This window comes from Pollachius pollachius (genome assembly GCF_949987615.1).
Source record: "Pollachius pollachius genome assembly, chromosome: 4".
NCBI lineage: Eukaryota > Metazoa > Chordata > Actinopteri > Gadiformes > Gadidae > Pollachius > Pollachius pollachius.
Window position 1 is genome coordinate 13,514,183 of NC_136937.1, and position 15,881 is coordinate 13,530,063.

The 15,881-nt window shown below is 40.8% G+C and overlaps 1 protein-coding gene across 1 annotated transcript; it reads left to right on the top strand.

Moving 5' to 3' along the window:
* Window positions 1-4,065: 4,065 nt before the first annotated feature.
* LOC307075189 (myosin heavy chain, fast skeletal muscle-like) lies at window positions 4,066-14,106 on the top strand (the record flags this gene model as incomplete). The annotated part of the gene is made up of 39 exons (XM_079735695.1): window positions 4,066-4,272; window positions 4,368-4,511; window positions 4,602-4,758; window positions 4,850-4,877; window positions 5,009-5,117; window positions 5,245-5,337; window positions 5,420-5,483; window positions 5,600-5,698; window positions 5,852-5,955; window positions 6,174-6,312; window positions 6,463-6,581; window positions 6,668-6,817; window positions 6,910-7,080; window positions 7,173-7,476; window positions 7,598-7,671; window positions 7,756-7,843; window positions 7,960-8,077; window positions 8,197-8,320; window positions 8,397-8,533; window positions 8,622-8,877; window positions 8,972-9,214; window positions 9,292-9,468; window positions 9,555-9,700; window positions 9,789-9,879; window positions 9,970-10,359; window positions 10,465-10,591; window positions 10,766-10,884; window positions 11,002-11,198; window positions 11,283-11,466; window positions 11,566-11,731; window positions 11,833-11,957; window positions 12,053-12,361; window positions 12,451-12,654; window positions 12,748-12,873; window positions 12,954-13,124; window positions 13,206-13,310; window positions 13,407-13,502; window positions 13,587-13,718; window positions 14,086-14,106. The coding sequence occupies 39 exons, from the start codon at window positions 4,066-4,068 to the stop codon at window positions 14,104-14,106; spliced, it is 5,814 nt and encodes a 1,937-aa protein (XP_079591821.1).
* Window positions 14,107-15,881: the final 1,775 nt, after the last annotated feature.

Here is a 15,881-nt window from a genome sequence, read left to right on the forward strand (position 1 = left end):
CTCAGGTCCTCCAGTCGGCGCACAACTCTAGGTTTGCCTGCCATCCAGTAATCAGTCACACACTCTCTCTGCTGAAGCGGAATTTCTGGTGGTCCACACTGGAGGCTGACAACCATGCCTTTGTGGCCGCCTGCACTGTGCTTGTGGGAAATCCTGCTGGCCTGCTCCGTCCCCTGACAATCCCCTCTCAACCCCGGTCATATATCACCCTCGACTTTGTTACAGGTTTTCCTCCTTCTAAGGGTAACACGGAGATACTCACCATAGAGGAAAGTTTTTCTAAAGTGGTTCATTTTGTGGCTCTCCCTAAACCTCCCTACTGCTTTTGAAACGGCAGAACTCTTGGTAAATAATGTGCTTCGTCTCCATGGAAAACCCTTGTACATTGTTTCTGACCGTGGACCCAAATTTATGTCAAAAGTATGGAAGGCTTTCTGTCAAGCTCTGGAAGCTTCTGTGAGCTTGTCTTCTGGATATCTGTTGTGTCTGCAAGAAATCCTTCTTCTTGGCGCACCCATTTGGCCTGGTTGTGCCGTGGGTTACCAGCTACCTCTCTTCCCAGCTCAGGAGGTGGACATTGCCGTCCCATCGGTTCAGTCTGATCTGCGTTGCGTTCGCAAAATTTGTAGGGACGTTGGTTCCACCTTGCTCTGCTCAGCTGACCGCAACCGGTCCCAGCCCCCAAACTAACTCCAGGGGCAGAGGGAAGGGACCTACCCCTCAAGACGATTTCCAAGAAACTCACCCCCATTTATGTAGGCCCTTTTTGATCGACTTTCATAAACCCCAAACTGGTCAGACTCATGTTGCCTTCCAATATGAAGGTTCATCCAACCTTCCATGTTTCTCAGTTAAAGCCTGTTTCCACCAGCCCTGTGCCCCCCGGTTGCATCTCCTCCACCTTCATATCATCGATGACCCCCCCCCACTGTTTGGTGGCTGCTGGGCATGCACCGTCAGGGAAAGGGTTACCAATACTTATGGGAGGGCCAATACCCTGAGGAGCGTAGCTGGGTGCCCCACAGCAACAACTTGGATAAGTTATTGGTCCGTGATTTCCATGAGCACCCGGATAGACCTGTTGGCTTGCCTGGAGGCGCCCATTGAGGAAGATAACTGTTATGGTGGTGGCCATACCTAGCAGATGCTTTGCTCTGTCTCCCCCTCTCAGTGCCTTACAGGCAAGGCATTCCCTCATTTTCCCCGGCTCTACACCTGTTTGACAGGCACACCAGCCATCCATCTCCGGTCATCATCCTGCCCTACCTCAACCCCGGTTCATCACCCATTCAGATCGTTGTTTCAACCAAAGTGGTAGATAACCAGTCTTGGCATTGGTGGATTTTTTATTTCTAAATACATTTCGTGTTACATGTTACCTCCTGTTCTTCATCTCTGTGTTATCCTTGCCCCAGGATCACCAACCCTGTACCTGCCTGGCAACCATTCTGTGTGATCATCTACCTTCCAGTAGGGTTGCCTGCCTGTCATCCATCATTGCCTGTCCACCTCCTGTTTATTCGGACTGCTCACATCCTCCCTACAATAAACCTCTGGTTTAATTCAAAATCCGTTGTCTGCGTCTTTGTTCTGGCTCCCCCAGTTTGGTCATAACATAAAGACCATAACATGGTGCCGGCAAAGTTGGTTTAAATTGATCTTTCACAATTGTTTAATTGATTTACATGATGAAACATGTGCTTCAATAATTCTACACATTTTGAATAGCAAAATCTTATACATCTTTTTTTTTTTTTTACAAGAGAACTGTTTTATTTGTTTTGATTCATTCCATCTCCATCTAAAAATATCATAATTTCAGTTCGACATTTATAACACATTTTTTAATAGTTTTCATAATTAGATATACAGATAAACACTGTATCAACAAAAAAATTGTGTCAGAACAACAGAAGAGATATAAGAACTAATAAGAACATACATAGAATTTGGGTGACAACAACTATATAAACTATTTTTCATACCATTATATTCACATTATTGTTCATGAATGTTTCTGAACACCAGTTATTGTAAGTTTTTGTTTAGGATTTTTTTTATTCTGATGCATTTATTAATTAATACAATTGTTTAATTATTTTAAAATATACAATCTAAAGAGGAATCTGCACTTACAACCTAAATTTTGCAGGAAACCAAGGCGGTTGACAAGTAGACATATAGTAAACATAGTGCTGGGTTTTAAATCTCAAAAATCCTATTTACAACTGTGCTGCAACACTACACCCATAGACAGAGATCAGGTTTCCCCATTGAAGCACAAAGTCTTGTGCTTTGTAAGCAGTAAGGTCTGAAAAAGCTGTAAACCTGTTACCATGTTATTTATAGATTTTGACATCTATATGTGACATTCGTAATGTTCAGGTATCTTTAAGAAAGGTGAAATATATAAATATGCAACTTCAAAGAGTAACGTGAATAAAAAATACAATTGGATTGGATTAACTTTATTAATCCCCAATGGGGAAACTGGTTTGCCACCATGGTCTGTATACAACATAGAAAATACATTAAACAGGAATACCAGTACCAACATAAAACAAGAAACAAGCATGGTCACAGAGGGAGTTTGGTCCACTACCATAGTAAAATAATAGAAGGCTAAAACCAAATTAAAAATAGGGAATAAATAACAATATTATGAAGCGCAAATGATCAATGTGCAAGATTGTATCACTCTTGCCAGTATGCCATATTGCCACAACTGGTCAACAGCATCAATAAATATAAATACAGCAGAATTACAACCATCAAATCAGTAGTCCTGATTAAAAAGCCTAGCTGCTGCAGGAACAATGAAAGGAGTAATGCCACATGTTTATTGCATATTGTTGTATCTTGTACAATAAACGGCGTCCATCAGATCTTTAAACTAACTGTTTAAAGCGCTTCATTTGTATAAAGATTACAATGATTACATCACAATGTCCATATAATTGTTCTTCATTGCATGCGTTCATTTTCCATTTGCAAATCAGCCCAATATTTTGTACAGAACACATGGCAAATGTATACCAAATCTATAAGAGGGTTTGCGCCTCATGCCCATTTTGAGTGTGGGCTTACCCAGTGGTCTGCTATATAAGAGGGCCCTGAGAGGGATGTACAGCTTGCAGGGCAGTTGAGGAAGAAACAACTGGTGGTAAGTCAGAGTGACGCTGAAGCTCTCTTTCATTCAAAACTTTAAAAAAAAAAAGACGAATAGATTGATTTTCAATTGAAACATTAGCGTTGTTGCAAATCAAGCCACACTATTTTATCATGTTTTCTTCGTTCTTTCTTTGTTATTAATCATGAAGGTTGTATTCTGAGGCGTTGAAATTAGGTATACCTTTGTTAGGTATACGTAATTTTGATACCGAAGCCATATTGCCTTATTTTAACAATTTCTTCAATACAGCCTGTTTAGACAATTCACAAGGAACAAAAGCTGTTGTTGAACCATTAAGGCTAGACGGTAATGCAGAGTGATGTTACAGATCTCACTTCAAATATTTGATATAATATAGTTTGACTCTAACTTGATATTGGTATTTAACTTAGAGATTGTTTTAAGTAAAAAATATCTATTGTCGTGCACCCTGGGGGCTCACCTGGTAGAGTGCTTACAATAAAGGCTCAATACTTAAAGCAGACACCCAGGTTAAATCTCGCTCTCTCTCCTTCCCAGATCTTCCTGTCTGAATCTTACTGTATCTGTCATAAAAAGTAAAAACATATGATCTATTGCATGTCATACAGTGTTTGTATTTTTAGGAATATAAATGTGCAGTTACAATGAAACACGATTATACGAAAGTTGTAAAACGTTCATGTTTCAAGTTAATTTGTATTGTAAGTGCTGAAATATCATCTGTTAAATCAGTTTAAAATATTATGTCTTTCAATTTCAGGGCTGAAACTTGAAGATTCTCATTAGAAGAAACACAAGGTAAGACTTATTTGATGTCGGCCATACCGACCTCTATGAGAACAATCTGAGGACAATATCATATGACATACATCAAAACATTTTCTGTATTTCTCTGACAGTAAGCTGCCACCATGAGTACGGACGCGGAGATGGCCTATTATGGCAAGGCTGCAATTTACCTCCGTAAGCCAGAGAAGGAGAGGATTGAGGCCCAGAACGCGCCCTTTGATGCCAAGAGTGCTGCATATGTGGCTGATGCTAAGGAGCTGTACGTCAAGTGTACCATCATTAAGAAGGAGGGTGGCAAAACCACCGTTAAAGTCTTGGCTACAGAAGAGGTAGGCTGCTCTTAATTTATTGCCATGCAGAAAATAGTTTGAAACGTTTCAAGGTTATAGATGAAACAAAACTAAAAATGGTGTGCCTTTTCTAGGAGAGAACAGTCAAGGAGGATGATGTCACACCCATGAACCCTCCCAAGTACGACAAAATTGAGGACATGGCCATGATGACCCATCTCAATGAAGCCTCTGTGTTGTATAACCTCAAAGAGCGTTATGCAGCATGGATGATCTACGTAAGATATTTAACCTACTAAATGAAGTTAAATATTACTTAACAATATCGCAGATCATATTAATGATCATCTCTGAATGATTTCCTTCAGACCTACTCTGGGCTGTTCTGTGCCACTGTAAACCCCTACAAGTGGCTCCCAGTGTACGATCAGGAGGTTGTCAATGCCTACAGAGGCAAGAAGCGTATGGAGGCTCCACCCCACATCTTCTCTGTCTCTGACAATGCCATCCAGAACATGCTTACTGGTATGCATAAGCAAATGTGGTATAAATGAAGGAACTTATGTTAGGTTGAAATATTTGAATAAATGTTCTTTTACCTTTTTTTATTTTGCAGATAGACAGAATCAGTCTGTATTGATCACGTAAGTTTGTATTTTTTTCTTGATGTTTAGTTGAATGATTTAACATTAGAAGTAAAATCGTATGCCACAAAAATCTCACAAAGAGTTGGGGAGACGTAAAAGACTACTAATTACTTTCTTTTCATACCCAGTGGAGAATCCGGTGCTGGAAAGACTGTGAACACCAAGCGTGTCATCCAGTACTTTGCCACCATCTCAGTGGCTACTGACAAGAAGAAGGAACAAACTTCCAAGATTCAGGTATGCTTAAAAAAACATAAAATCTGTTTGCTATATAAAAAATGTATCATCATAAATGACATGAACCACACAAGAGATGTAAGGATGACCTGAGAACTAAAGATCAAAACTGGAACTTTCCTCATAGGGGTCACTGGAGGACCAGATTATTGCAGCCAATCCCCTGCTGGAGGCCTACGGTAATGCCAAGACTGTGAGAAATGACAACTCATCTCGTTTCGTAAGTACAAACTTAGTATGTCAAACAATGAAATTAAAAACTTGATCTGTGACAAAAACTGAAGTGAGTCTTTTCCAAACAGGGTAAATTCATCAGAATCCATTTCGGTGCAACTGGTAAACTGGCCAGTGCTGACATTGAGACTTGTAAGTACCAAATACTAGTACCAAATTACCAATGAAACAGCTCTCGTAATAGGTTGAATAGGTTTGATTTATTAATGTGAATCCAAACTTTATTTTACTAAATTAAAACCCTAAAGATCTGCTGGAGAAGTCCAGAGTGACATTCCAGCTTCCCGATGAGAGAGGCTATCACATCTTCTACCAGATGATGACCAACCACAAACCTGAGATCATTGGTAAGATGGTGTAGTAGTGAGAAATAATTTCATTAAGATGTAATGTTATACAGGGTTGCCTTTAACTTATGTTTCATTTTGGATTTTGGAGTAAAAAATACAAATAATATATGTGACCATATAATATATATTAATAACATTTTCTTTCTCTAGAAATGACCCTCATCACCACCAACCCCTACGACTTCCCCATGTGCAGTCAGGGTCAGATCACTGTGGCCAGTATTGATGACAAAGAGGAGCTGGATGCTACTGATGTGAGTCAATGTTTACAACTACCTTAGGTAGCATTTTTGGCAGGGACTAACTCGGACCAAAAAAGCTTGTGGGACTTTTGGTCTGATTCAAGAAAGCTCTATATCTTTCTAACCTAGGTAGAGGGCATTTATCATACTGACGATACAAGGTTATATCCCGCTCTGAAATTTTCCAAAATCTTTGTATAATCGATGTATTGATTATCCTTTTCCTACAGCTTGCCATTGATATTTTGGGTTTCAACAATGACGAGAAGATGGCCATCTACAAGTTTACTGGTGCTGTGCTTCACCACGGTAACATGAAGTTCAAGCAGAAGCAGCGTGAGGAGCAGGCCGAGCCTGATGGCACAGAGGGTAAGTTGATTGTGTTTTATAACAACCACTGGACATTTCCAAAGTCCAGGTTTGCTGCAATTAATTGTTTTCACAATGTGTAAATATGTGTAGAAATTCAGCAATTTCTACCAAAGGATCATACTTTTTTCTTTCATATAAACAATTTAGAGGCTGACAAAGTTTCCTACCTACTTGGTCTCAACTCTGCTGACATGCTCAAGGGTTTGTGCTACCCCAGAGTGAAGGTCGGAAATGAGTTTGTCACTAAGGGACAGACAGTACCTCAGGTATGTTAATACCATGGAATAACTATCAAAAAGTGATTGTAATAGTAGTAATTTGTACGTATATCTAATCTCCCACCCTGCTCTAGGTGTACAACTCAGTGAGTGCTCTTGGCAAGTCTATCTATGAGAGGATGTTCTTGTGGATGGTCATCCGTATCAACCAGATGCTGGACACCAAGCAAGCAAGATCATCCTATATTGGTGTGCTGGATATTGCTGGTTTTGAGATCTTTGATGTAAGATTGCATTTCTTATAATTTCAACGTTTCTCTGTCTAAAATCAGTGTCTCAGTGATTGAACATTTGCTAAACTAATGTTCTCTATCAGTATAACAGCATGGAGCAGCTGTGCATCAACTTCACCAATGAGAAACTGCAACAGTTCTTCAACCACCACATGTTCGTCCTGGAGCAAGAGGAGTACAAGAAGGAGGGTATCATCTGGGAGTTCATTGACTTCGGCATGGACTTGGCTGCCTGCATTGAGCTTATTGAGAAGGTAAACATGACTTGTACAACAAAATATGACCTTTCACAGTGTCATTCAAAACTATCTTATCATAATGTTGCCCAATATTTCTTTCTAAATAGCCAATGGGCATCTTCTCCATCCTTGAAGAGGAGTGCATGTTCCCCAAAGCCTCAGACACTTCCTTCAAGAACAAGCTGTATGAACAGCATCTTGGCAAAAACAAAGCATTTGAGAAGCCCAAGCCGGGGAAGGGCAAGGTTGATGCTGACTTCGCCATGGTGCACTATGCTGGTACCGTGGCCTACAGCGTCGCGGGCTGGCTGGACAAGAACAAGGATCCCCTGAATGACTCTGTTATTGGGCTGTACCAGAAGTCCTCAAACAAACTGCTGCCTGTCCTGTATCCCGCTGTTGCTGTTGAAGGTACAATATCTGTTTGGGGTCTCAAGTATTACGCTTTTGCATATTTCAACTTTACTATGGAATTGTAACTCTCATTTTAAGCATTCAAATAATTATCATTATTTAAAAAATGATATTATAGATGCTAGCGGTGGCGCCAAAAAAGGTGGCAAAAAGAAGGGTGGTTCCATGCAGACTGTGTCTTCACAGTTCAGGGTAAGCATTCGGAGAAAACTGAAGTTCATTCTTGATATCCATTTATTTGTAGTTTCTTTTAATTCAAATATCTTATGTGAACAGGATAATTTGGGCAAGCTGATGACCAATTTGAGGAGCACCCATCCTCACTTTGTGCGTTGTCTCATTCCCAATGAGTCTAAAGTTCCAGGTAATAAATCTTAAAATACTCTCTAAACTAAATACTCTATACAGGTTGGCGTTGTTGTAGAATATAGCAAAATAACAGTCATATTTTAAAAGTCTAAAACCTACAACACTTCACAGGAATGATGGAGAACCACCTGGTTATCCACCAGCTGAGGTGTAACGGTGTACTGGAGGGCATCAGAATCTGCAGAAAGGGATTCCCCAGCAGAATCCTCTATGCTGACTTCAAGCAGAGGTATTAACGCTTTGACAGAACAATTATATTGTCATAATTATACAATAACTTCATTCATACAATTATATACTTGTTTACACACACCGTTCTTTTAAACAATTAACATTGCACTTCTACAGATACAAAGTACTGAATGCCAGTGTCATTCCGGAGGGACAGTTCATTGACAACAAGAAGGCTTCTGAGAAACTGCTTGGGTCCATTGATGTGCCTCACGACGAGTACAAATTCGGACACACCAAGGTCTGTTTATTGTTGTCAATAAGTATATTTGTGCTTGATTGAAAGTTACTTTCTGACTAGTTTGTCTTACCTTAAGGTGTTCTTCAAAGCTGGTCTTCTGGGTACTCTTGAGGAGATGCGAGATGAGAAGTTGGCATCTTTGGTCGGAATGGTTCAGGCTCTCTGTCGTGCTTACCTCATGAGGAAGGAGTATGTGAAGATGACAGCTACAAGGTTTGTTTCAAAAGATTGATACATAAGAAGATACGCTATTTTGTCAAATAAAAAATGGTGCATTAAATGGACTGCCTTTTCGCCACAGGGAAGCTGTTTACACTATTCAGTACAACATCCGCTCATTCATGAATGTCAAAACCTGGCCATGGATGAAGGTGTACTACAAGATCAAGCCTCTTCTGAAGAGTGCGGAAACTGAGAAGGAGCTCTCTGCGATGAAGGAGAACTATGAGAAGATGAAGACAGACCTGTCTACTGCCCTGGCAAAGAAGAAGGAACTTGAGGAGAAGATGGTTTCTCTACTGCAGGAGAAGAATGATCTTGCGCTGCAAGTGGCCTCTGTAAGTAAAAATATTTATCTGTCTCAACACGTACACACAATGAGATCCATTTGATATGACATTTGATATGACTGATATGACATCTTTTAAACAGGAAGGAGATAATTTGAATGATGCTGAAGAGAGGTGTGAGGGACTCATCAAGAGTAAGATCCAGCTGGAGGCCAAACTCAAGGAGACAACCGAGAGACTCGAGGATGAAGAGGAAATGAATGCTGAGCTTACTGCCAAGAAGAGGAAGCTGGAGGATGAATGCTCTGAGCTTAAGAAGGACATTGATGACCTGGAGCTTACCTTGGCCAAAGTGGAGAAGGAGAAACATGCTACTGAGAACAAGGTTTGTAAAGATTCTTTGAAAGGAGATAAATTAAAATACAAATAAGCATGTATTACACATATGTCTGTTTTGTTTAGGTGAAGAACCTTACAGAGGAGATGGCCTCTCAGGATGAGAGCGTTGCTAAGCTGTCAAAGGAGAAGAAAGCCCTCCAAGAGGCACACCAGCAGACGCTTGATGACCTGCAGGCAGAGGAAGACAAAGTCAACACTCTGACCAAGGCCAAGACCAAGCTTGAACAGCAAGTGGATGATGTGAGGTTCCTTTTTTTTATGACATTAGAAAAAACCTGTAATTCTTTTGAAATGCAGTCAAATAATAATATATTTTTTAATTGCAGCTTGAAGGTTCTCTGGAACAAGAGAAAAAACTCCGTATGGACCTTGAGAGAGCCAAGCGAAAGCTTGAGGGTGACCTGAAATTGGCTCAGGAATCAATAATGGATCTTGAAAATGACAAACAGCAGTCTGATGAGAAACTCAAAAAGTAATGTGATTGAACAAAAATCATGCTTTGATTAGAAAGATTCACAAGAAGTATGTTAATAAGTTGTGTGGTATTGTTTCATCATCAGGAAAGACTTTGAGACCAGTCAGCTTCTAAGCAAGATTGAGGATGAGCAGTCCCTGGGTGCTCAGCTTCAGAAGAAGATCAAGGAGCTTCAGGTAAGACAATGTATATGACAATCCCACATAATTCATAAAGGTCATTAATATTAGTACATTTTTACAAAATATGTGTTCCTTACTTATTAGGCCCGTATTGAAGAGCTGGAGGAAGAGATTGAGGCTGAGCGTGCTGCTCGTGCCAAGGTTGAGAAGCAGAGAGCTGATCTCTCCAGAGAACTTGAAGAGATCAGTGAGAGGCTTGAGGAGGCTGGTGGAGCCACTGCTGCTCAGATTGAGATGAACAAGAAGCGTGAGGCTGAGTTCCAGAAGCTGCGTCGTGACCTTGAGGAGTCCACCCTGCAGCATGAAGCCACTGCTGCTGCTCTGCGTAAGAAGCAGGCTGACAGTGTAGCAGAGCTGGGAGAGCAGATTGACAACCTCCAGCGTGTCAAGCAGAAGCTTGAGAAGGAGAAGAGCGAGTACAAGATGGAGATTGATGACCTCTCCAGCAACATGGAAGCAGTTGCTAAGTCCAAGGTGACTTATCTTTGAAATTAAATGCAAAATACGATATTATAATTAATACTATATAATCTGTGTAAGAAACCACTTGTGTTAACAAGTAAAACGTTGCATCACCAGGGAAATCTGGAGAAGATGTGCCGTACCCTGGAGGACCAGCTGAGTGAAATCAAGGCCAAGAGTGATGAGAACAGTCGCCAGATAAATGACATCAGTGCTCAGAGAGCAAGGCTGTTGACAGAGAATGGTAAGTATTCACAATTACTTTAAAAAAAAACCTGCATATTAGAATAGCCCTAACAATAACCATAAATAACCTTAACACTAACCTCCAACAAATGCAACCAAACCTTATTCATATATTTAGGGAGAAATGAGGTATTGCTATATTTTGTAGCTAACAATTTATGTCATCACCTAGGTGAGTTTGGTCGTCAGCTCGAGGAGAAAGAGGGTCTCGTCTCCCAGCTTACCAGAGGCAAGCAGGCCTTTACTCAGCAGATTGAGGAGCTGAAGAGGCTCAATGAGGAGGAAGTCAAGGTAAACCATCATTTTTAATCCATTTATTTGATTAACATGATTCCATTATGTCATTGCAGATTCTACATTTTTGTAACTTTAAGTGAGTTAATTAATTGAGTCAATCACCTTTTGCAGGCCAAAAATGCTCTTGCTCATGGTGTGCAATCAGCCCGCCATGACTGTGACCTTCTGAGGGAGCAGTTTGAGGAGGAGCAGGAGGCCAAGGCTGAGCTGCAGCGTGGAATGTCCAAGGCCAACGGTGAGGTGGCTCAGTGGAGGACCAAGTATGAAACTGATGCTATCCAGCGCACAGAGGAGCTTGAGGAGTCCAAGTGAGTATAATATTTAATACTTTTGCTAAAGTTTACACTATATTTGATGAATGTCACAAATTAAACCATGTTAAACTTTAACAGGAAAAAGCTTGCCCAGCGCCTTCAGGAGGCTGAGGAACAGATTGAGGCTGTGAACTCAAAGTGTGCCTCTCTGGAGAAGACCAAACAGAGACTCCAGGGTGAGGTGGAGGATCTCATGATTGATGTGGAGAGGGCCAATGGACTGGCTGCCAACCTTGACAAGAAGCAGAGGAACTTTGACAAGGTGTGTTGTCATTCATTGAGATGGCCGTTTAAATTGTATTATCATTTAATTATTCTTCAAGTGATTAACATGTACCGCTTTATTAACAATATTGTGCAGGTTTTGGCTGACTGGAAGCAGAAATATGAGGAGGGCCAGGCAGAGCTTGAAGGAACTCAGAAAGAGGCTCGTTCTCTCAGCACTGAGCTTTTTAAGATGAAGAACTCCTATGAAGAAGCTCTGGATCAGCTGGAGACCCTGAAGCGTGAAAACAAGAACCTGCAACGTGAGTTAAACTGTTCATTTCGGCGTCAATGTTTCCAAGATTACTACATATATAACTTTATTGGAATTCATGCAAACAACAATATGTAACCCTCTCAACAGAGGAGATTTCGGACCTGACTGAACAAATTGGTGAGACTGGAAAGAGCATCCATGAGCTGGAGAAATCCAAGAAGCAAGTGGAGACAGAGAAGAGTGAGATCCAGACAGCCCTAGAGGAAGCTGAGGTGATCATAATAAAAATACGAATGAATCGAGCGATAATTTTGTTATTATGAAATAGAATATGTAATGAATATGCCAACATTGGTTTATAATTTAGGGTACTCTGGAGCATGAAGAGTCCAAGATTCTGCGTGTCCAGCTGGAGCTGAACCAGATTAAGGGTGAGGTTGACAGGAAGCTGGCTGAGAAGGATGAGGAGATGGAGCAGATCAAGAGAAACAGCCTGAGGATCACTGACTCAATGCAGAGCACGCTGGACTCTGAAGTCCGCAGCAGGAATGATGCCCTGAGAATCAAGAAGAAGATGGAGGGAGATCTGAATGAGATGGAGATCCAGCTGAGCCATGCCAACCGCCAGGCTGCTGAGGCTCAGAAGCAGCTGAGGAATGTTCAAGGACAACTGAAGGTACTACTTGAACTAAACTACTGTCCAGGACATTATATCTGGACATTTGTTTCCTGTTGTGACATCTTCCATTTTCATTTTCATATTAGGATGCCCAATTGCATCTTGATGATGCTGTCAGAGGAGGTGAAGACCTGAAGGAGCAGGCTGCAATGGTGGACCGTAGGAACGGTCTCATGGTGGCTGAAATTGAGGAGCTGAGGGCAGCTCTGGAACAGACAGAGAGAGGCCGCAAAGTGGCTGAGCAAGAGCTGATTGATGCCAGTGAGCGCGTTGGACTTTTGCACTCTCAGGTAAACAAACATATTCTTACAAGAAATGCTCCCAAGTTCCCTAAAATATTAGCAAGATTATCTGCGTGTCATAACCACTGGCATTCATTTTAGAATACAAGTCTTCTGAACACAAAGAAGAAGCTGGAGACTGACCTGGTCCAAGTCCAGGGTGAGGTGGACGACATCGTCCAGGAAGCCAGGAATGCTGAAGAGAAGGCCAAGAAGGCCATCACTGATGTAGGTTTGGTATTATTTTCTTAATTCATTGAATTGGACATTGCTTGAACTTTCAATTAATATTTTATATTTTTTATTAGGCTGCCATGATGGCTGAGGAGCTAAAGAAGGAGCAGGATACTAGCTCTCACCTGGAGAGGATGAAGAAGAACCTGGAGGTCACTGTGAAAGACCTGCAGCACCGCTTGGATGAGGCTGAGAACCTGGCCATGAAGGGTGGCAAAAAGCAGCTCCAGAAACTGGAGTCCAGAGTAAGATACTGGCACACATGGATGTATTTACAGTTCCAGCAATATACGAGTATATTTAATGAAAATATTTGATTTCTTAAGGTGCGTGAGCTGGAAACCGAGGTTGAAGGTGAACAGAGACGTGGAGTAGATGCTGTTAAGGGTGTCCGCAAATATGAGAGGAGAGTGAAGGAACTCACCTACCAGGTATGGCAGTTTATATTAAAAAAAAAAATTGAAACAATGTAAATCAGAAAAGATTACAGTTAAGAGTCTGGGGCATAACCATTTGCATTACTTTAGACTGAAGAAGATAAGAAAAATGGTGCCAGACTCCAGGATCTTGTTGATAAGCTACAGCTGAAGGTGAAGGCTTACAAGAGGCAGGCTGAGGAAGCGGTAAGTAGAAACGACGTCACAAAATCAAGTTATTGCATAAATTTTGGTACGTCTTATTTAAACAAAATATGAATCTTCCTACAGGAGGAGCAGGCCAACTCTTACCTGTCCAAGTGCAGGAAGGTTCAACATGAGCTGGAGGAGGCTGAGGAACGTGCTGACATCGCTGAGACTCAAGTCAACAAGCTGAGGTCTAAGAGCCGTGATGGTGGCAAGGTAAGTTCATCAGTGCATAATGGTGTGTTCGCGATGCATCGTACACCAACCGCACAAGTTGCTATTGTGATGTAAATTTTTGGCTTGTAGCACTTATAGTGCAGCCATCTTTGTTTGTCGAGTCGTACGATTAACCTCTCTGAACTCGTTTGACTCTCAAAATCCCGAGATATTACGACCAAAAGGGGAGTGCCTCGGTTAAATTACGCATGAAATCTGGGAGATTTCCCACTTTGCAACTCGTGTGGGTGGTGTACAAGGCATCCCGAACACACCATATGCCCATTGACTGAGAAAGAAATGTAATGCAAACAAAATTGGACAAAATGCTGGTTGGTTTAATTTTTTTCTTTTTTCTCTTCCCCAGGGAAAGGAGGCAGCTGAATAAGATGTAATGCATCATTGTACAATTAGAAAGGCATGTCATAAAACATGACTTCTTGTTTATAGTAAATTATGAGCTGCAATAAAATATTACAAAGCATCTTTTTTTTCGTTGGTAGTTTGACTAATTACTTCAGTATTTTGAGCACCAATGGGCCATTCATCACAATTTCACCAACTTTTGAATTTGAATCTGATAGTCGATATTAATGACACTCATGAATACAGAATTGTAAAAATCAGCACAACTCTGGAATGGGTACTAGGAAATATATTATAACAGAAAATGAACGCTGAATTATATGTACATTCATTTTTTTTTTTTTTTTTAATGATTCAAAGTTGTGCCTTGAAGATGGTTTAGTGTACATTTAAGAGTGGAGATAACAATTGATACTGGGGAACAAACAACCACAAAACAATTTCTGAAACTAAATGGGCTAGTGAACCTTTAACCCGAGAACAACAAGTCCTGAATCCACTAAGGATCTCCCTTATTATGTTACAATCACTCACCATTAAGTAATATTAGTTAATAAAAGTTAACTAAGGGCTAGAAATCATTTACTAATGGTGTTCATGATGAATAAGGAATGAATGTAGTGTTTTTCAATGTTGTGAACAATCAAAAGTATATTCTGCATATAGTACATGCCATTTAACAGGCCATTGTTTTCATTGGCAATCTTCCAATCAAACTAGCCTGAAGCTCCAATGACAGCACGAATTGTCCTCCAAATGTTGTCTTTTTTTAAATGTTCTCCTATAAACAATGAGTGATTCAGTGAATCACTCTTCAGAGTGATTCAATACCCCTCCGCTTCACATTGGGATAGTGCTTCACCCTGCCAGGGTTTATTTCATGACAATGACTGGCTCGCTGTACATTATACCTTACTAAATAAATTGGCAGGGGGAGACGGTGATAAAGAACGAACATGTGAGGCAGTCAGACTGCCCCTCTAGTCCATGTTCACAGCATCTAAAATGTTTCAGAAATGTAGAAAATTTATCAAATTTTAAATAATCAATTCAATTTGGTTCCTAATGGGCCTTGACGCCAGACGAATGTCTCTATTGTAGCATCATCCATTCAGTATTTCTCCCGAACTTACAGATGGCTAGTCAGACACTGTGAATTGGCCTTATTTCCAAGAATCTATTTAAACACCTACAGTCGAAAGATTTGGCCAGTCTCACCCATACCCTCTGAATTACTTTCTACTGATTTGAAGTTGGCTTGTAAACATTTGGCAAGCAATTACCAAAAAATATGATGCAACTAGACCGACAAAGAAAAAGAAGGCTGATCACATAACACTTATACTCAAATTCAAACACTGCCTTCCTATGCACTTCAGAATTTACCTCAAATTATGTCTGCTATAAATAATTTACGAACACTGGGCCAAAATATATCGCTGAACTGCTCGCTGATGTTGAACCCCGTAATCAGCTTAGGTCATCAAATCCTGGCCTTCTAACTGTTTATCTTTTACCTATCATGCTGCACACAGGGCCGGAATAAGTAATTTTGAGGCCTGAGGCTATATACCAGGAGGAGGCTACTATATCGCTCCGACGCACATGACACACACACAAACCCTCGGCACGTGCACTGACACATCAGCGCTTTGAAGTCCACATGTTACGGCTCCAGGATGTTCGCTTGCTACGTCTAGGGGGGAACCATAACACATGTAACTGTTGGACTGACTGGGAGAACAATAACGCATGGCACAACAGCAAACTAGTTACATTTATTTGGCGAGCATTCCG